General features: G+C 41.7%; 1 protein-coding gene across 3 annotated transcripts in view; it reads right to left on the minus strand.

Annotated features, from left to right (window-relative positions):
- Window positions 1-21,462, minus strand: part of ARHGAP6 (Rho GTPase activating protein 6) — a 457,788-nt gene that overhangs the window by 32,282 nt on the left and 404,044 nt on the right. For all 3 annotated transcript variants that reach the window (XM_066356904.1, XM_066356905.1, XM_066356907.1), the window contains exons 5-9: window positions 20,761-20,956; window positions 14,480-14,535; window positions 11,264-11,414; window positions 10,083-10,231; window positions 4,331-4,510 (exon numbers count right to left, since the gene is read on the minus strand). In XM_066356904.1, the coding sequence (XP_066213001.1) occupies window positions 4,331-4,510; window positions 10,083-10,231; window positions 11,264-11,414; window positions 14,480-14,535; window positions 20,761-20,956 (732 nt within the window). The remainder of the gene's footprint in view (window positions 1-4,330; window positions 4,511-10,082; window positions 10,232-11,263; window positions 11,415-14,479; window positions 14,536-20,760; window positions 20,957-21,462) is intronic.

Raw genomic sequence — 21,462 nt, forward strand, 5'->3', positions numbered from 1 at the left:
GATTCCTGGGCCCCATCCAGTGCTACACAACCTGATTCTCTGGAGTTCGGCCCAGGAATCTGAATGTCTGACACATTTCTTTGTGACTCTGCTGCCTGCTCGAGTTGGAGAACCACCACTACAGTCTGCTGCCTTGGTCTTTTGACAGAGTCACCCTGGTGGTCGCTGTTCAACAGAGTGCTCAGGAAGGTTGTTATCACCACCAACTCTAGGATTTCCAACACAGTGCCCGAAAAGCAAACAATTGGTGCAAAAGACCTTCCTAGTCCAACTCTTGAAGCATGTGTCAGCCTCTGAATCTAGGCCCTTCTTCTGGATTATGGGACAAAGGCAGGTTCTTTTCTGCCCTTTCTCATAAACTCAGAGACTGGCCACTTGGGAGAGGCATCAGGAAATGAAGGACATTATTAACACTCGGAACAAACTTTGGGCTCCTGCCAAGCCTCTGTGGGTTTTTATATCCCTTCCATCAGTTCTGTGGAATCACTGCCTCCAGGGTGTGTTCTGCCTTCAAGGACAAACTCATAGCCACCTTTTCTTTCTTTCTTTCTTTCTTTTTTTTTTTTTTTTGTATTTTTCTGAAGTGAGAATCAGGGAGGCAGAGAGACAGAGAGACTGATTCCTGTATGCATCTGACTGGGATCTACCCGGAATGACCACCAGGGGGCGATGCTCTGCCCATCTGGGGTGTTGCTCCATTGCAACTGGAGCCATTCTAGCACCTGAGGCAGAGACCATGGAGCCATCTCAGTGCCAGGGCCAACTTTGCTCCAATGGAGCCTTGGCTGTGGAAGGGGAAGAGAGAGATAGAAAGGAGAGGGGGAAGGGTGGAGAAGCAGATGGACGCTTCTTCTGTGTGCCCTGGCCAGGAATCGAACCTGGGACTTCCACACACTAGGCTAACGCTCTACCACTGAGCCAACCGGCCAGGGCCATACCCACCTTTTCTAACTAGTCTTCCTTTCTAATGCCATGGGAAATGATGGCTCTCTTTCTGAGTTCAGAAACCCTTCCAAGAACTCTGAAACTGCACAATTGCAAACTACCTTCAACTGTCACATCTTATCTTGCTTTATTCTTCTTTGTTTGGAACTACTAATTCTGAAAGTTTCTTTAAAAACAAAGCAAAATAAACCAGCTATATACAAGATTGAATTTTGTCCACTGACATGCACAGCTTTGCCACCAGTCACAGGCTTTGGTAAAACCTACAGAATTCTGAAATGCCAAATATGACAAGAGAATCTACAAAGTGATAAGACTAATTTTCTTCTGTGCTTTGTGGAAATAAAAGAGGTGAAGTCAGTGCTAGGGCACAGAATCATGCAGGTTTTAGAACCGGCAGAGATCTTGCTTAATCTTTCACTCTGAGTTCTCTGATAACTAAAGAAATAGAAATCTAAGAGAGTGAGGTCACATAGCTAATGTACAGCAAAGACAAGACTACAGCAAACTTTTCTTTTTTTTCTTTTTTTTAATGTTATTTTATTTATTGATTTTTAGAGAGAGGGGAGAGAGAGAGAAAGAGACAGAAGAGGGAGGAGCAGGAAGCATCAACTCCCATATGTGCCTTCACTGGGCAAGCCCAAGGCTTCGAACCGGCGACCTCAGTGTTCCAGGTCGACACTTTATCCCACTGCGCCACCACAGGTCAGGCTACAGCAAACTTTTCTGCTTCCGAAGACAGTTTTCGTCTTATTGACCCTGGCTTGGGATCTTTGTCCCACCACCCCTGCTATCCCATGTCTTTTTTCTCAATATATAATTCCCATAATCTATCGGAAGGGATCAAGAATGATTAACTTATTCTGAGAAAGCTATCCTTAATTCCTTCCTGCCCAAACCATTTGATATGTATAAGCAGTGAAGTTTAGTAATATGGAAATCATATGTCACAAAACTACCATTGAGTCACTTATTAATTTAACCAATATTCCTTGTTTCTACCACATACCAAGCGCAGACACAATGCAGTACAGAAAGGAGATAAAACAGGACCGAACTTCATCTTGTCATGGGGCTTTTATTCTAGTAGGGAAGCACTTGCCAATCAGGAGACACTAGTAAAAGCCTGTATGAGTAGTGGTGAGTGCTGAGGAGAGAAAGCAGGGAAGGGAATGGGAAGTGAGGAAGTGTGAACGTGGTCAGAGGTGGGGCTGGAGTTTGGACAAGGTAGCCAGGAAAGGTCTTGCTGAGAAGTAAAGACTACAACCAGGGGGCCACAATGTGAGCTCATACCGGAGGGAGTCTGGACATCAAGTTCTACAGAGAGTTGCAAACAAAGATCAGATTGGGGAAATGTTGGAAAAGGTGAAAAACTGCTTTTTTTCTGTAGTTTTTAGTAGCCCAGGTGGCAGGAAATGGGAAGCAAAGGAATGACACAATGAAAATGGTGACCACTGAACTTTCAAGGAGGCCAGGAAGAGCACTTTAGTATCTGAGGTGAAGAGTAATGTCTGACGGTTTGTGATTTCATGTGAAGAGCTTTTCTTAGAATACAGACTTTAGAGAACAGAATAAAGATTGATGAGAGGCATTATTTTGTTAAAAAATCCAGAAAGCATGAAGTAATGCCAAGACTACTTGGCAAAATGATAAGTGACTAAAAACTTGATGAAAATGTTGAAAAGTTCAGTCATTTGATTCATCCAAATATGTAATTAATTATGAGGATTTTGGCTGTAATGTGAAATTTATAGAGTCAATGACAAATTCCACATTTTTTGAGAGCTTACAGTGTACAACACAGGAACAGTGTTTCAGACTCAAAGAGGAGCAAGATACTACCCTGCCTCAGTGAACTTTTCACTGTGCTAAATCCATTTTCTGTTCCTCATGGGCATCCAGCAGGAATACATTTCCCAGCCTCCTTTGCAGTTAAATACGACTTCTGGCCAATAGGATTTGAGCGGGCATGATGGATATCCCTTCTCAGTTTGGCCCATAAATCCTAGTGGATGGCAGAATCTCAAGATGCAAGGAGCCGAGGTCCTTAAATCACCACTTGAAAGGCTTTCAATCAAACATCTGATTAAACTTTATGTCAACAAGATATTTATGTCTGTTGCGTGTTGAGATTTGAGCCAGCTCATGTTGCCCAATTAATATAATTATTAATTAACATTTGCTTGGAATTTTATAATTTGCAGGATACTTTCACATATCAAATAATTCTGGAAACCACCCTGGGAAATAGGTCATATTTTTATTTTTCTCAGTTCATAAAATAGAAATCGATGCTTATTGAGTATTGAACTATTTGGCCAAGATCAGATAAGTAAGACACAGAGGGCAGAGATTTTAAATCATTGGCTCTCAAATTGGCAAAAAAAAAATAATTGGTATAAGACCAAATATTGAAATAAACCTAATGCAAGGCACCTGAAAAATATAGACAAACTATTGAGGAGATTCAAAAGAGGAAACCAACATACTTGGTTGAAGAGACACAAAAGGCTCCAGTGAACTAGGTAAGATTTATGGTGAGTGATTGCACAGTGACAATAAAACCGAGAGAAGAAGGGTAGAGAAAATTCCTGTAAATTTTGACAAGCAGTGTGAGTGGTAAACAGAAATAGTAGAGAGCTGGCATTTGTTCTAAAGTTTCAAGGGAAGTTGGAGCAAGCAATGCAGTTTTTTGAAGGAAAACAGGAACTGGTAATTCAATACAAATCAAAAAAATATTTATTGAGTGTCTGCCAGATGAAGGGCCTTCCAAAAGTGTACAGAGGATACAGAGAGGAGATAACAAGGACACAGCCTGTGCTTCCAATGTGTTTATAATCTGTTAGGGACAATAGTCCAAATGACTGCAGCGCAATGTGAAGACAAAGACCGATAAGAACGGTAATGGGGCCCAAGGGACAGAGAAATGACACAGGTAAGTGGCACGAGAAGAACACAGGAAAGACAGGTGAAGCTTCATGGAGGAGGTCAAGGTCTTGACTTTGGAGGAGGGGCCAGCTCCAAGGATGGTTATGAATATATAAATCCATGAGGAACACATACAATGCCAGAGGAAATGGTCTGATCAATACTTTGAGCAAAGATACTGTTATATGAATGATTAAATGACTCCAAAATGTGACCATTGTGCAGGGCACAACAAAATGAAATTTATAATTTGAATGTGTGTTTAAACATGGAATCACAAACTTACAGTGATATCATAGGTAGTAAATTTCTATTTTTACTGAAACCTCATGGCTTCCAATGAATTCCATGACCAACACTATAGACTCGAAGGTGGTGTATTTGAGTTTCATTGAGCCACCAAGAGGCAACCAATAAGCAGTCTACTAAGATGCCCTGCCAAAGGAGGGCCACCTACCATGAAGAGGGCTTCATAATTTTCAATCATTTTCTGCACCACAGCAATGATGGCTGTGCTCTCCTCTGCCCGGGCCGAGCTCTGAACTGAGAATTCTTTGTCTGATGACTTCTGCTTGTGCAGCAGGTTGGGGCCAAATATGGTGGCCAAGTTCAGAGATGTCATTTTGTTCCCGGTGACCTATAGAAACAGAGAGTGCAAGAACTGTTGTTATTTTTGCTTCTCAAAATGCTGAGTGGCCCAATAATCAATGGAACCTTTTCCTTTCTTTCTTTTTTTTGGCAAGGACTACATCATCTCTGACAGAATCCACGAGGGGTACTTTTGCTTCATATCTTGGAGTGAAGCTTATAGCACAGTGGCTATTTCAATAGCATATTGAGTAAAATTTTACAACTCTAAGTTGTTTATTGTGAAACTGTTTCTATATATAACATTTCTATCCTGTCTGCTATTCAAAAGCGTTGATGTCCATCCATCCCTTCCTCCCTCCATCTACCGATTCATCCATCAATCCATCATCTCTTTATTAATCCAGTCAGTCAGGGACTTACCATATGCTATATTATTTAAATTTTTCTCAACAATGATCACAACACAGTCCTTATTTTAAAGGTTCACATTCCAGAAGGAAAAGAAACTTATCAATGACGAGTAGTGAGTACAAAGCATGAAGCTATCAACTCCAGAGGCCCCAGGGATGCTCCTCAGAAGTGGTGATATTTGCACAAAACCTTGAAGGAAGAGTAGTTTGCTAGGCTGAAAAGCAGAGGCTCTGTGACAGAAGGCAGTGTCACAGTGGTGAGATCGTCAGATGCTAACATAAAAACATGTAAACTACCTTAAGGGCCCTCAAGAAGTGCAGTGGGGCAGAGGGTTCTGAAAGAAAGGCAGGCCAGGGTCAGGTAAGAGTCATTGCCACATGTCCCTTGTGTGGCAAAACTGCCCCTGGTTGAGAACCACCGGACTAGGCAACAGTTTTTAGTTTTATTTTCCTTGCTGATATTGAAAACCTAGGAATCCCTGGATAACTAAGTATGGGGACAGTGGCTGCCTGGTGGCGATCCGCCCAGGCTTCGAGAGGCACCCGAGTGCAGAGCACAGAATTCAAGAGTCCCGATTCCCCACCATGACAAAGCCTCCAGAGTCTAAGCGAGGGCAAGGGGACATTCTTTTTAGAGGGTGAGGCTGTTTCCAGGTTTGTCACCAAGTAAAAGGATTCTACAGTGAACACAGAATTTTCAAGAAAGTGCTCCTTACATATGACTGTTCAGTTATCTTTTCATTTGTTTTATTTCATTGATATAAAACTTGATGAGTTTTCACTTTATTTTTCATTTCTCTTTCTGAAAATTCATGGCTAAGGAGAAAATCAAATAGGTGGCATTCTCCAATTCATTCCTCTAGAGCTCAGGAGTGCTTTCCCTCCTCCTATTAAAGTAATATCACAGCTTTCCCATTTTTAATATGTTAACAAATGGAAGACTTGTGCATGCACGCGCACGTGTGTGTGTGTGTGTGTGTGTGTGCGCGCGCGCGCGTGTCTGAGAACCCTCATCCTAGACTGCCGTGGCTGTCTTCTCATTGTCTCCCAGATTTTGTTTTCTCTTAAAAGAATGTTTAGTACAAGGACAATCCAGAACTCTGCTTCCGCTCTCTCCTTCTCTGTTGCTATTCTGGGAACGCAACCCAATCTGTCTGTAGAATTGCACATAGATTCCAGCTGCAGACCACGCTGCTGTGGTTTGTTGACACTGTTTTGTTTGGTTTTATTTTGATTTTACTGTTTTTTTAATTGGAGACTTGTTTATGACAGTTCCCACCCATGCTCCTTATGCCTCAGCGTGTCTGCACATGTCTGTGTGACACAGTGTGCACTTGGGGTCGCTTCATCATTGCATTATTAGCCCCCCTATTAGAAGAAAAATTTATCTCCACTAAATAAGCATCCTAGATCATCTCTAACCCTAATATGAATGGCTCGCCTTTATTAAAAGCTTAGTGTGTACAGGCACTGGGCTAGGACCTTTCCACAGGCTGTTGACATTCTCGCTAGAAGCTCATGCAGCAGCTGCTGCTTCTGCCCCTTTCTGTGGATACAGATGTGACACCTGGAGCCTGGAGCCAGGAGGGGGTGTGGCTGGCAGAGGAGCTGGCGGCCTGGCTGCAGGAAGCCGCGCACTCCCCACCCCTGCCCTGTGGTGCCCACGGCTCACACCTGAGTTGCAGACCCTGTGAGCACGGGGATGGGACACACGCTTTGGAGCAGGGGATGGGACACATGCTTTGGAGCAGGCCCCGGCTCCGCTATGGCTCCAGGCCACCCTCCCGGTTCCCAGGGCCGCATGCCTCCGCAAAGGTCAGGCGCCCGGGCTCTGCTGCGGTGCTTCTGAACTTCTCCTTCTGCCTCACAGACTCGTTGAAAACTCTCTCACCAAGAAAATGGACGTTGACATCACATTTTCCATGCAATGCCAGAGGGTTCTCGGACAACCTGAAAAACCACTGCTCAAGAAGTTTCAATGATGTTCCTACAATATTCTTTCTTGAAGAAATGAAATCTTTCCTACTTTGAGTACTTATTTTTTCCCTAAGGAGCAAAACAAATAGCAAACTAGACAAAATGGACTAAAACAAACAAACACAAGCTAGAAAAACAACACAATTTGCTAAAATACCACTATTTTTCCCAAGAAAAACACTGATCGACTACTCAACAATTTTTCTCAGGCCCTTGTTTTAGACATCTTCAAGATTGCCATTGTTAAGGATGAACTGAATTTTAATCACCCATTTACAAAGGAAATATTATGTTCATTTTATAAAGAAGGACTCTCGGACCTCCCCCCACCAGCTCCGTATCTCTTCCTCTTCCTCTGCTTTACAAAACAAAGTCAGAGAGCACGGCGCTGACCGAGACCATGGGAGTCTCCAAGCAAGCTTCTGACTCTCTGCTTCAGTTTCCTTCCACATTCCAACCCATCACAACCACCCAACAAATACGTAACACATCTGAGACAAACTAACAAACACGTAAGACAGAATGCTGAAAGCAGCTTTGTTTCTTGACCATATTTTACAATTTAATTATTGACTCACTCCAGCCTGCTCATCCTGCATTCTCTACCCACTCACGTCACACCAACTGAGAGAACAATAAACACAGAACCTCTCTCTAGTCTCTAGTTCTTCTCCCTCAACTCGTAACTTCTACCGGAAGGGGTTTATAGCTAACTCCCACCCCTCCGAAGTGCTTGTCTTGTCTGTTGACTCAATCCCTACACACCTTCTGATATGTCGTTTAAATCTAATCTCCTCCTAACTTTCCTGGTCCATGGCCATCACTTCTTCTCTGGACTTCTGCAGTGACTCTGCATGGCATCCCTGATTCTAAATGTGCCTCATGTCCGCGCGGCCTCCACCTCTGAGATGCCCCAGCGTCTCACAAACAATACTTAGAAAAGTTCTGAAAAACACTCCCTGGTTTAGAGACATTTTTGGTTGTCGCGACTAGGGTGAGGTTTGAGAAGGAGCTGCTACTTCCATCAAGTGAGTAGAGGCCAGGGATGCTACTAAGTATCCCACAATGCACAGGGGAGCTCCCACTACAAAGAATTATGAGGTCTCTATGGCAGTAACGTGGAGACTCTGAAACCCTGAACTGGATGGACCCTGAACTGGACTAGCAGATCTTTTCTACTTCCTATTCTATACTTCTGTTCTTAGTAAGTTAGATTAGTCTCAGTTTGAGGCACATCCAGGACTTTACTAATTATGTGACCAACCCAACCATTTTCCAACACGACAACTTTGTGTGTGTTAGAAGGAGTCTCTTCCTCACAATATTTTACTGCCTTCTGTTGGGGTATTGTCCTAATAACTCTGCAAATCGACAGTGCCTCCAAGGAACACAGAGCCTCTCCAGAGTTGCAAAATGCACAAGCGCACAGCCTGAACAACCACACGTAGATGCTCCCTGGGAAACACTGGAAGGGTACTTCCCACTCTGACCGTCAGTTTCCCCCTCTGAAACACAGGGCAATCACATCTCCCTCATGAATGAAGAATTAACTGTAATAGACAAACACCCTCGAACGTAGCTAGCATATGCTAAGAGACATATAACTGCTAGCTAGTATTTCAGAATGCTAAGTTTCATTTGTACCAATCCAGGAATATATTTTTCTCTTTGGTATAGGCAATGGAGTCTTGTTCAACATTTGGACGAAAAGAATGTTTGAAGATGATTCTAAAAAAGCAAGAGTGAGTTCAGTTGGACGTTTTTCTTTCCTCAATTCCTTCTTAATTACCTGCGACCCAACTTTCCCTTCTTACATAGCACTTAAGAAACATCAGCGAAGCACTGACACACCTAGGAACACAGACAGCACTGCGCCCTCACCCAGTGATTAGGCAGATGATTTCACATCTCCTGTCACATCTACAGTCGATAAAGGATGACACCCAGATGGGGAATACGACTGCTTAACAATTACGAGAATTACAGTGTTTCTATCAGAGAGCTGTGTCTGCCGAAACAAGGTGTTGGTACCGTATGATGAAACCCAAAGCCAGAAGAGGTACCACTAATTATAACTACTATGCAGACAAATGGCTAATTCAGGAGAGTGCCATTCTTATACCTAAAGGGAAGATGAGGATCAGAAGCACAGAACTGCCTTTCTGGATTAAAGTGAAAACAATCATATATGACCATGACTTTTGGGAAAGATATTTGCAAACACGGAACTAAATCCACAATGCAGCCGAGTTCTGTGGTGAAGCGTGGAATGCCTTTGGCCCCTTCTTGTTAATGTTTAGAATGGGTGTTAGCATATTGAAGGGTCCCAGATCACCTGGGGAATCCAAGGGTAAGGACAAGTATGACGGCGTGGCATCAAAAAAAGAAACCGATCTCTTGCTAAGGTGAAGGTTAAATATGCTACTGGCTAAAAGGTCACCTAAAATTGTGGCGAGCACCTCCTCTGTCCCAGGTTCAAACCTAAAAACATCTTGAAGCATATGAGTGTGACCAAAGCAAAGCAGAGCCCAAGACCTCAGATGGGGGAGGCCTGAGTGGGTCCAGGTCCAACCAGAACATCCACATAGGGTCCAGGCGGCTGTGCAGAACCGGTCTGCAGCAGCTGACACACTGTGCCATTGAGATGCACGGCAGTGGTCAGCAGGCCGTAGCTCCCAGCTCCTTTCATACCTGGTCTGGGCCGACCTCCCACTGCATTTGGAGGCAGGGTTGAGGGGAGAAAGGACCTCCCAAAAGAAAGATACTAGACTTCTAGATATAGGGCAGATGGGAGCTCTAGGAACGAATTGGAAGAATAAAGAGCTGATATCACACTTCAGCTGCAAGTTAAAGAAGCAGATAAACTGATTACAGGGTAAGCAAGCTCCCCTCACGTCGCGTACTCCGTTTTTTCATGACTGTAAGCACTTTTGTAGCTCATTGTATGTCTGCTTCATGCAGGTGGAAATTTGAGGCCTTGAGGTAAAGCATCATCATGAGAAATGACTGCCTTCTAAGAAGCATCCTTGAGACATAGGAGGTTAACAGCCTGTGCACTCTTAGGAACTGGTCCTCCAGAGAAATCCCTGCATTCATTCTTCCTACATAGACAGGTTGGCAAAAGGGGGGCGGCATGTCCTCCAGGTGAAATGCTTGACCAACTTGCTGGCTTATTCTTAAATCAAGCAAAGGGAAGGGTCACCTTGTGTCCAGAAACAGAGGGGTGCCTACCTCCTGCCCGTCTTTGCTGACGTTGTCCTCGGCGTGCCTGGCCACAATAGATAGGAAGTGGAGGAGGCGGTGCAGCGTGTCGCAGTTGCAGGGAGGCAGCAGGTAGATGAGGAGCTGCAGGGTGCCCAGCTGTTCCTCTGGATCCAGCACTGAGCAAGGCAAACACAGGTGCTCCGGGTAAGTCACACAGGGGGTCACACTACGGAGGCTCAAGGAGAGGCCCTCTCTACTTCCTTCAGGAAGGGGTCGTCAAGTCCCATCTCGGTCCTTCACCCACCCTCCTACTGATTTAGCAATTTAGTAGCCAGGGTCTACGAAGGCTAGAAAGATAAATGAGGCCCAGGGAGATGTAACATCTAGAGCAGGCATTGTGATCCAGGTTAGAGAAGTCACTTTATTTCCCTCACTTTCTTCCTCCCTTCTCCTGGCATTACTCATCATTTGCTTTGCATATTACTGTCTTTTAGTTTTGCCAAATATTTACTAACAAGGACTGAAAATTGGTAAACATTTAAAAATTTGACTTTATAACAAATTTAAGGCCCTTTTCTGTTGAGCAATACCCAGGGATAGACTTTTTGTTGGCAATGATCGAGACAGAGCACAATAGTGACCTCTTTCTCTCTCATGATCCTATTTGACCTGCGCATTGGAGGAAGAAAGCTATGGGAGCTGGTGCAGCTGCGGCCTGCTCTCACCTCCTCCCTCTTCCTTTCTCCTCCTTGGGCTCTGGGTCTATAGCCCTGAAGCAGCCACACTGCTTCAGGATGGTACTGGGCTATGCCATCCTGCTTCCCCGGACTGTCACCTGTCTCCCTTTCACAATCTGGGCATCTTTCTCATTCTTTCCTTGTACAAAAAATGCAAACTCATTTTCAGGCACAGACTCAATGTGAACTCTCCCCATTACTTCAAAGCATCAGCAATCAGCACTTTCTACTGTCCTAGGGTCATCTGAAAGCATCCCAAATTCTTCTTGGCTACTACCATTTATTCCATTGCAACTTTCTTCTTAGTAATTCTCCCCAGGGTAAATCTCAGAAAATTCCCCCAACAGCCCGCTCATTAGACCAATAAATAAGGACAAAAATGTTATTGAGAATCACATGCACAAGGTTTGGAAGAGTGAGTGGGACTCCTGGTAATCCGGACACACTCCTGCTAAGGGCTGTACTACGCACTGAGAGTGTTGATGAAAGCTGTGTACAGCTCCCTGGTGAGAAGGGGGTCCGGCATGTCCCTCAGGAACTCCTTCAGCAGGGCAGCCACATCATGAACGCTGTGCTCTTCCTCCAGACAGACGTCAATGCCACGGTCAAACTCCTCACGTAACTGGAAAAGTAATAGTTCAAGGGGCAGTCTCAGAACACCACACCTTACGTAGGTTCAGTGCCCAGCGAAAGGAGAGCTGTGACTTGCAGCATCTGGTAGGAAGTTTAAGCAGACCCAAGGCAGAGGTGCAAACAATACGTCACCTTGATCTACAGGGTCTATGCGACCCAGCTATGAATACATTATCTGTTTATAAATGCATTATTAAATAAAAGGATCTGTGGGTTTACTGTTCCTGATGCAAGCAGAAGGGTTTGATAATGACATCCAGAAGTTGTGAGGAACATCTAAGGGTTAGGTCAACTATAAATTGTGGGAAGGAGGAATTAACCTATTATACAGCAGTTTGGCATGTCAGCAATCCTACCAAGTTGGAATTTTTACATTTTACAGAAATACTCGACAAGAAAGCAAAGAGATCTTCCTGCAAACAATGTAATTTAAAACCCCAATGAGCCATTTGTGACTAAGTCTTGAAAAATGACAATAACTACATAAAAGCTGCCTTATATTTGTCAAAGTAGCCTTATTAACAGTTCCCATAAGGATTCCCTGCCTTAAATCATTATACTAGATTAGCATTTATAGCAGCAGGAAGACACAATAGCAAGAAGAAGGGAGTCATAACTCTGTACCCTGCTATCATTGCTGACAGCTCAACTTCTCTTATGTACTGTTTTCTGCTTTAGAAACAATTATGGGAGTTCATGGATCTATTCCATGCGATAAACTTCTGTAAGAGTCTATGCATTTGATCATTCATTCATTCATTCATTCATCTATTTATTCAACAAAGACATACTACACATTTCCTGTATACCAGGCCCTCAAAGTATCTTGGTGAATGAAGAGGCAAAATCTTTACCCTTCTCAATGCTCATGCGGATAGAGAAACAGGTAATAAATTGGTAATCTTATATGTTTAATTAACTGTTAAGATTGTGATAATTGTTCTGAAGAAAAACTGTAGGGTGCTAAGGAAGGGATTTAAGATTAAATGGTGAGTCAAAGCATCTTTCATACTTGAAATCTAAGTCTAAATAACCACAAATTACACACACACACACACACACACACACACACGATAATATTTATCTCTTTTAGGGAGAGGAGAGAGAGAGAAAGGGAGGGAGGAGGGAGAAGCAGGAAGCAGCAACACACAGTTGCTTGTTGTATGTACCTTTACTGGGCAAGCCTGAGGTTTCAAATGGGTGACATCAGCGCTCCAGGTTAACACTTTATCCACTGTGCCACCACAGGTCAGGCACCATGAATTATATTTTTATTAGATAATCTACATGCAAAGGTTTTCCTTTGCTGGATCCAGATATAACTTAGGAGTCATTCCTGACATACCTCACCACCTGATGCAAATGGCCCTTACTGTCCTAAATTGCTCATTGAGTCCAAGCAACTTCTCATTATTGTGCATCAGGCAGCCGGAAAGAAGGCTTCCACTAGTGCTACTCCTACTGTGATCACTCAACAGACAGTGTTTCTTTCCTGAGCACACACACGTGCAGGAAGGATGGGTCATGGAAAGAGCTTGGTCTAAAATGTGTGATCTTTAATTTAACACTGGTTAAATCATGCAGTCTTGACTGATGTTTCTTAATCTCATTAATCCTCAAAAGAAGTGGAGGGAAGGGGTTACTGCCTGAGCTGGTGGGTGGAGTCAATGAGACAATGTTTGGAGAATATTCTACAATTCTGCATAGGCCTAAGAAATGTTACTAGGCTATCTTCCTTCCTGCATGTCCTGTTGGGAAATGGAGCTCAATAGTTTCTTGTTTAACTGTGAAAAATAAAAACCAGCCCTGGCTGGTTGGCTCAGTGGTAGAGCCTCAGCACAGCATGTGGATGTCCTGGGTTCGATTCCTGATCAGGTCACAGAGGAGAAACAACCATCTGCTTCTCCACTGCTCCCCTTCCTTTCTATCTCTATCTTCCCTTCCTGCAGCCATGGCTTGTTTGGAGCAAGTTGGCCCCAGGTGCTGAGGATGGCTCCATGACCTCACTTCAAGCACTAAAATAGCTCAGTTGCCGAGCAGCAGAGCAACGGCCCCAGATAGGCAGAGCATCACTGGTAGGGGGCTTGCCGGGTGGATCTCAGTTGGGTGCATGTGGAAATCTGTCTATCTGCCTCCCCACTTCTCACTCAAGAAAAGAAATAAATAAAAACCAACCAACAAATCAAATAGAAAACACACTTCTTTTGAAAGCCCCTCTTATCTTGACAAAAATAATAGATGAGGAGGTATTTATCTCAGTTTGTTTCAATAACATGAACAAATACCGTATTTCTTCAGCTTCATCCAACTAAAATTTATTTGAATTGGCTTCACTTTTACGATGTTGAGATCCTTATTTCTTTCTCTTGGAACCAACATAGGGAAAAGAACATTTTCATTTTCTTTTAGCCAACAAATGAATTCTTTTCTCCAAGGATGGGTTGTCTATTATGAAGCCATCATGAACCCAGATACCTGCCTGATGATCAGAACCTATTCCTGAAGCTCTAATAGCAAACTTTCATTGCAAGGATGCTGCACTGTGCTGAAAGAAACTAAGGGCACAGTCCCTGCATGAAAAATAAATTGGGGATCAATGGTTCTATGGAAACTCTGTAAGAATTATTTATTTATGAGATAGTAAAGCTAGAAACATAGCACTGTATAAATGTTTAATGGCATTATTCTTACTGCATTTTAGTAAAAATGGGTGCTATACAATTGTTTCTATTTCTTATCACTTACTGAATAGATATTCTCTGAATCTCCTGCTGTTACAGTTTCAATAAGATATTTATAAATTAGCTTTGTTTTGCTGTATAGGAATGCACATCTAGACACGTTGCTTTCAAATGCTTGATCCTAACTCAATCACAACCTTTCTGAGCTTCTGAGTTGTTGCCTTTTGCCTCTTGAGACTTAATTATACTATAATTGGCAGGAAGGTACAGAAAAGATATTCAGAAATGAATCTGTATAAGCTTTAACCTGGCACGAGGTAACTCAATTGAAAGTCAAGTGAAATGTACAATATATGCTTCACTTTTCACTTACTTGTCTCACTCTCTTTTTTGAGCTTCCAACTCGGAATATCCCCACTGTTTGGAGGCCTGCAAATAAGCAAACAAAATCAACAGTCCTGTTTTATGGCTTGAAACTCTGGAGAAAATTAAAATAGAAACAGAATAGAAGGCTAGCACTGGGCTGTGACATACAGATCGCTAGTAACTTGACAGTGTTCATGAATGTTTATTTATCCTTCACTGTATTCTCCAGATACCTACAGGTTAGCACAATAAGCACCAGGATAATTTTATGTTAAACATTTCTGATAAAAAAATTTTCATGTGATACTTCCACACCTCCATAGGAGAAAAATAATGTAACACTTTCTCATTATTCAGAATAATTATGAATTTTATCTTAATTTTTAGCTCTGTCAATATTTTGATAAACCTACCTTTGCCCACCTGTTTCTATGGCGAGAGAGAATGCTAGTGCTTTTAGTCAATAGTATGCTAGAAGATATAGTATGCTAGAAGAAATAGTATGCATAAGCCAGTCAAAAATCCTTATAAATATCATTTAAAATGTATGCAAAATACTTTATTGTACTCTTTTATGGATTCTTGCAGTATTGGCCAAGAGTTTGCCTAAAGGCTTTAATCACTGTAAAAAAAGAAATAGAAGACTGGATAAAGAAGATGTGGCACATATACACCATGGTATACTATTCAGCCTTAAGAAATGATGACATCGGGTCACTTACAACAAAATAGTGGGATCTTGATAACATTATACGGAGTGAAATAAGTAAATCAGAAAAAAACAAGAACTGCAGGATTCCACACATTGGTGAGACATAAAAACGAGACTAAGAGACATTGACAAGAGTGTGGTGGTTACGGGGGGGGGGGGAGGGAAGGAGGGAGAGGGGGTGGGGGAGACAGAGGGGCACAAAAAAAAACTAGATAGAAGGTGACAGAGGACAATCTGACTTTGGGTGATGGGTATGCAACATAATTGAATGACAAGATAACCTGGACATATTTTCTTTGAATACATGTACCCTGATTTATTGATGTCACCCCATTAAAATTAATAAAAATTTATTTATTAAAAAATACTTTATTGTATGAAGGTTATACAATTTACTTCATATTCCTCTCTGAATGACATATAGGTCCCCCAACACACATGGCACTTGTTTTGTATTATGAATGACTCTATTATGAACAACTGTACACAGGTCTCAGTTCACATTTCTGATTTTCTTAAAATCATGCCCTGGAAGTGGGATTATATGGTCAATGCATAAAAAAAAGAGTTATCTGGCCCCAAATGTCTGTGGCATGGAGACTGAGAGATGCAGCCATAAAAAAAATTAAATCTCTTAAAACAAACAAATATCACTATCACACATTAGAAATTTCAACAATAGTTCCTTAATATTATTCAATTTCCAGTCAACGTTCACGTAAGTTTCACAAACTGTGATAGGTTGATGTGCCCTTTAGTCTCTTCACGCCTGTGTCCTCCCTGTTGGGCTTTCGCCTCATCATTAGTTTCAAGAAGAAACAGCACTGAGTCCCTCTGTAGCCTTCCCAACCACCTGGACTTGGACACTCATGGTGTCATTTGTATGTTCCTCTCTTTCTTTTTCCTCTGAAGACCTGGTAGAGTCGGAGTTTCCTCTGATGCAGGTCTGATTTGTGGGGCAAAAATACTTCATAACAGGCATTACATACTTTCTCCTGGGCCACAGAATGTCTGAATGGCTCCCCTCCCTGTGCAAGCCATTATGTATGGCCACTGATGCTCATCGTCTACATTTAGTCTTTCACTGGTGGCTCATTCTGTCTTTATTTGGGACAATCAGTTATGAGGTGATGCCAAAGTGAAGCTGCCCGTGGCCATTCTGCCACCAAAGAAAGAGAGCCAATCTAAGAGTAAAGTCAGCAAACAGACGCGTGTACGCGTGGCATCATCTGAACCCTGAATCCAACTGTTCCTGAAATCTACATATAATACTCAGATTTCCAGTCTGCAGATAGGATTTTTTTGGTGGGGTACTTTGCTTTGCTTAGCCTAGTTTTATCTAGGTTCCTCTTTCTTGCCACTGAAGTTCTGACTAGCACAATCTTTTTGTCTATTTATTTTATGATCTCGGCATATGCTGTATTAAGTATAAGACTTTTGGCCCTCGCTGGTTGGCTCAGTGGTAGAGTGTCGGCCTGGCGTGCAGGAGTCCCGGGTTTGATTCCCGGCCAGGGCACACAGGAGAAGCGCCCATCTGCTTCTCCACCCCTCCCCCTCTCCTTCCTCTCTGTCTCTCTCTTCCCCTCCCACAGCTGAGGCTCCATTGGAGCAAAGATGGCCTGGGCGCTGAGGATGGCTCTGTGGCCTCTGCCTCAGGCACTGGGATGGCTCTGGATGCAACAGAGCAATGCCCCGGAGGGGCAGAGCATTGCCCCCTGGTGGGCATGCCAGGTGGATCCCGGTCAGGCGCATGCGGGAGTCTGTCTGACTGCCTCCCTGTTTCCAGCTTCGGAAAAATGCAAAAAAAAAAAAAAAAAAAGACTTTTTAGTTGGTTTCCCAGGGTTTTTTAGTTAGAAATGATAACAGACATAAATATCCCATTTATCACTTCTGTATCTTATAAATGGTATCCTGAATTTGCAGAGTAATTTGAGAGAATCATGGTGAGAAGCTAATTATCTTGGTGCTTTGCTCTCTTGGGTGGGATTTTACTTTGCATCTAATTTCAAAAGATTTCTGGACCCACTTGTTCTGTCATTGCTGTGTCTGCCTCATAATTGAGTCCAACCCCCGCCTAATTTATTGCTTCTACTGCTCTGAGAGCTTGAAAACAGGATAATCAAGCTATTAGAATCAAATCCAGAATTGTATTTGTTCATCTGCAAAATGAGCATAAGTATCCACTTCAAAACTTAGACAATGGTTCAATCAAATAACGCATATACGCTACTCAGAATCCTATGTCATTGACTATTATACAAAGAGAAATATGCCCTCCTTGAACGGAGTGAGTCTTCTTTGTGCAAAATGGAAAATTTTAATACAATAGGAGGTCTCAGCAATTGTCCTTTTGGCCACATTTATTTTCTTATTTTCTGATGGTTTTCAGATAGTTGAAATTACTATATAAATGATATATCAAATAAGGGCATTTTATACACAGGTAAGAGTCTTCATTTGGCTGACTCCTCCACGGGCTGTTCAGATGTGTCCTTTCTATGATAGATTTTCTCAACTATAGTACTTATTCACTGGTAAAAATTATCATAATTTATAAAATAACTAGTCAGTAATCAATTGTTAAAATTCTTATATGTCGCAATTGATTATCTACTTTAAGTTTTAAAAAATATTTTTTTTAATTTTTTTACTTTTTGGGGGTAGAGCAAATGATAGCATTCAGATGCCAATGCTGTTCTCTGACATAAGCCTCACAGTGATTTTTCTCAAAGAGAAAATACAGTCTAGCCAAGGGGTCCCCAAACTACAGCCTGTGGGCCGCATGCGGTCCCCTGAGGCCATTTATCCAGCCCCTGCTGCACTTCTGGAAGGGGCACATCTTTCATTGGTGGTCAGTGAGAGGAGCATAGTTCTCACTGAAATACTGGTCAGTTTGTTGATTTAAATTTACTTGTTCTTTATTTTAAATATTGTATTTGTTCCCGTTTTGTTTTTTTTACTTTAAAATAAGATATGTGCAGTGTGCATAGGGATTTGTTCATAGTTTTTTTTATAGTCTGGCCCTCCAACGGTCTGAGGGACAGTGAACTGGCCCCCTGTGTAAAAAGTTTGGGGACCCCTGGTCTAGCCATTCAGGAACCTTGACTTAAGATGATAACTGAGAAAAACACGTGTACATAAAAAACGACATAGATCTGGCAAAGAAATGTGACTTTGCCGAGTCTGTCCCAGAAATTAATGTGGTCGCCTTTCTCTCCTTTTCATCAGAAACTGAAATGAAAACTAGACCCAGAGCACCTGAACCTCAGGCTTAGGAAATTCAAGTAACAAGGGCAGGTAGGCATAATAAGCAGGAGGCCCCGCCCTAGAATCGGCCTAAATCCCAGGAATACAACAGAGTTTGACTTTCCATTATATTGTCTTTTCTAAAAATGTTGTGCTTCTGGGAAATTGAGGATGCTTAAGGAATTCTGACCTGACATTACAGAAAGCACATTTGGATGAGATGTGCTTGGGGAAGGGTGATGGACAGGAATATATATGGAGGCTAGGTAATGTCAAGACGGATTCTGGAGAGAATAAAAAGACCTTTGATAAATATTTATAAGGCTAAAGTGAATCAAACTCTTGTTACCCATTTCAAAAACTGGCACACAAAGTCTTATGAAAAAATTTTTTTGAAGTTCTGCTTTTTTTCCCCATTGGTTTAAAGCGAACGAGATTAATAACTGTTTGATCTTGAACGTGCCTCTTCCTGTCCCACAGCCATTTGGTCTGAGCACCCGGGAATCCTGGGATAGAACTGGTTCCCCAGTTGGTCCTCTTCCCTCAGGCCTGAAACTGCATTTGAACCATTCCAAAAAAGCAACTGAATTGCCCTGTTTTTTAATCAGCTTAAATAAAATGCTATTTTACAAATCATTATTTATTTTCAAAAAGAAAATAAAGACATACCAAATTTTCTTTCACAAAGGCAGTTGCTCAACCAGGAGTCTTACATGATTGGAGTAGAATTTTCTTGTTTAGAAGTCTTTAAAATATTTACAGTTCACTCTCTATATACTTTCTAGGGAAAATAATAGTTATCCAAATGCCTGTTTCTCTACCTCATAATGAAACTGAGCCTGAATTTACACAGTCACAGTACTTTACTCTTTAGTTGTTAAGCTATTTTTTTAAAACTATTCTGTTCAAGCAATATTTATTGAACATCTACAGTGTGTTAATCATGATACTAAGTGCTGAGAATTCAAAACGACTAAGGCCATTTTCTTTTACCTCCAGTTTACCTGCCAAGAAGGGACAGATAAACGCATGTACACAGACACATATATTAAAATTTTGTATAAACAAATAAAATTTCAATATGAATACATAATTAAATAATTAAGCCACTCATATTATCAAGTTATTTCATATATAATGAGTTGATTAACAGATTTAGATATATCCTTAATATTATTTAATGAAGTCCCTATTTTATTAAGGGAAATAAATTAGAATGTTCACAGTAGTTACGTTACATCTAAATAATAGCCTGAGAATTTTCTTTGCTTTTCTGTTCCCTTTTTTATTACAATGAGCATATTATTTTTATAGTAAAGAAGCAGTTTAAAATGCATGCTGACACTATAGCAAACAAATTTAGATTATGAAAATGGCCATTTGATGAGCCAAGTCTAAATTTTAGTAAAATTTTTAAAGAACTATACAGTATTTTTTAGTCAACATACTAACTGGCATTGAGTTGCCAAAAGGGTCACTGTAAAGAAATTTTAAGTGGACATCCTTCCACAAAAATTTAAATAGTAATATAGAAACCTGTTGTCAAAAACTGTATTTTCTATTCACTTAAAGAATGGTTTTCAAATCTTTTCTTAAGAAACTTGACTTGTATTTTTTAAGGGAAGCTTTATGAGTAACTTCATTGTAGAAGAAAAGGTAAAAGTGGGTCTGATCTGTCTGAAGGGGGCTCTGGAGACAGACATAGTCAAAAGATCTTGCCCTCCCTTAAATTGCCTGGCCTCAAGGGTCACTTCTGAAAACTCTTGGGGTCTGGGAAGTATGTATGCCACCAAGTAGATTTTCCCCCCAAAATCTTGGTTAGCCCAGTAATCTTTTTTTTTTTTTTTACAAAGACAGAGAGAGGAATAGATAGAGACAGACAGACAGGCATGAAGAGATGAGAAGCATCAATCATCAGTTTTTCATTGCAGCACCTTAGTTGTTCATTGATTGCTTTCTCATATGTGCCTTGACCGTGGGCCTTCAGCAGACCGAGTAATCCCTTGGCTCAAGCCAGTGACCTTGGGTCCGAGCTGGTGAGCTTTGCTCAAACCAGATGAGCCTATGCTCAAGCTGGCGACCTTACGGTCTCAAATCTGGGTTCTTTGCATCACAGTCTGATGCTCTATCCACTGCGACACCGCCTGGTCAGGCTAGCCCAGTAATCTCTTAAGCAAACACATCTATAAACTCTGTTCACACACAAAAAAACACTTTGGCCCAGAGTTTGATCTAATGAACACAGCATTAAAATAGATGCTTGAATAAATGAAGCTTAAATCAATGAAAGTCTTTCGTACTTGCTCAATGACCAGACAAGTGTGCTTACCATGTTTTTCAAGATGCTGACAGCAGCTGTCCACCAGTCTGGGAACCTGTCTGTAAATGGGATTCAGGCTGAGTTTCTTATCTCTGGCTTTTTCTTTCTTGCTTGGAGCCTCCATAGGCAGGGAGAGTTGTAACGCTTCTAGCAGCCGAGACTGGTTGTCATCAAGGTCTGTGATCGAGTCCACCGACATTGCACCCTGAAAATCACATGTAGACATGAACAAAGTGCAGATGGAGAAAGTAGAAACAGCTTCCCTGCCTGCCATCCAGAAATCCTTCCACCTGTAACTATTGGTCACACTTCCACTGGTATGGCTTCATTTAACTGTGCTGCTTGTATATTAAAAAAACAAACATCTTTTGAAAAAAGTTAGTAAATCTGTATGACACAGTGTAAGGTATGGTAGTTTCAAATTAAACAACAGACAATATTTTCCAAATGAAAGACAAGAGATGGCAAATATATAGTTAATATATATATATATATATATATATATATATATATATATATATATATATTGTATTTTTCTGAATTGAGAAGCAGGGAGGCAGAGAGACAGACTCTTGCATGCACCCAACCAGGATCCACCTGGCATGACCACCAGGGGGTGATGCTCTGCCCATCTGGAGTGTTGCTCCATTGTAACCAGAGCCATTCTAGCACCTGAGGCAGAGGCCATGGAGCCATCCTCAGTGCCCAGGC

Source organism: Saccopteryx leptura, chromosome X, assembly GCF_036850995.1.
Source record: "Saccopteryx leptura isolate mSacLep1 chromosome X, mSacLep1_pri_phased_curated, whole genome shotgun sequence".
NCBI lineage: Eukaryota > Metazoa > Chordata > Mammalia > Chiroptera > Emballonuridae > Saccopteryx > Saccopteryx leptura.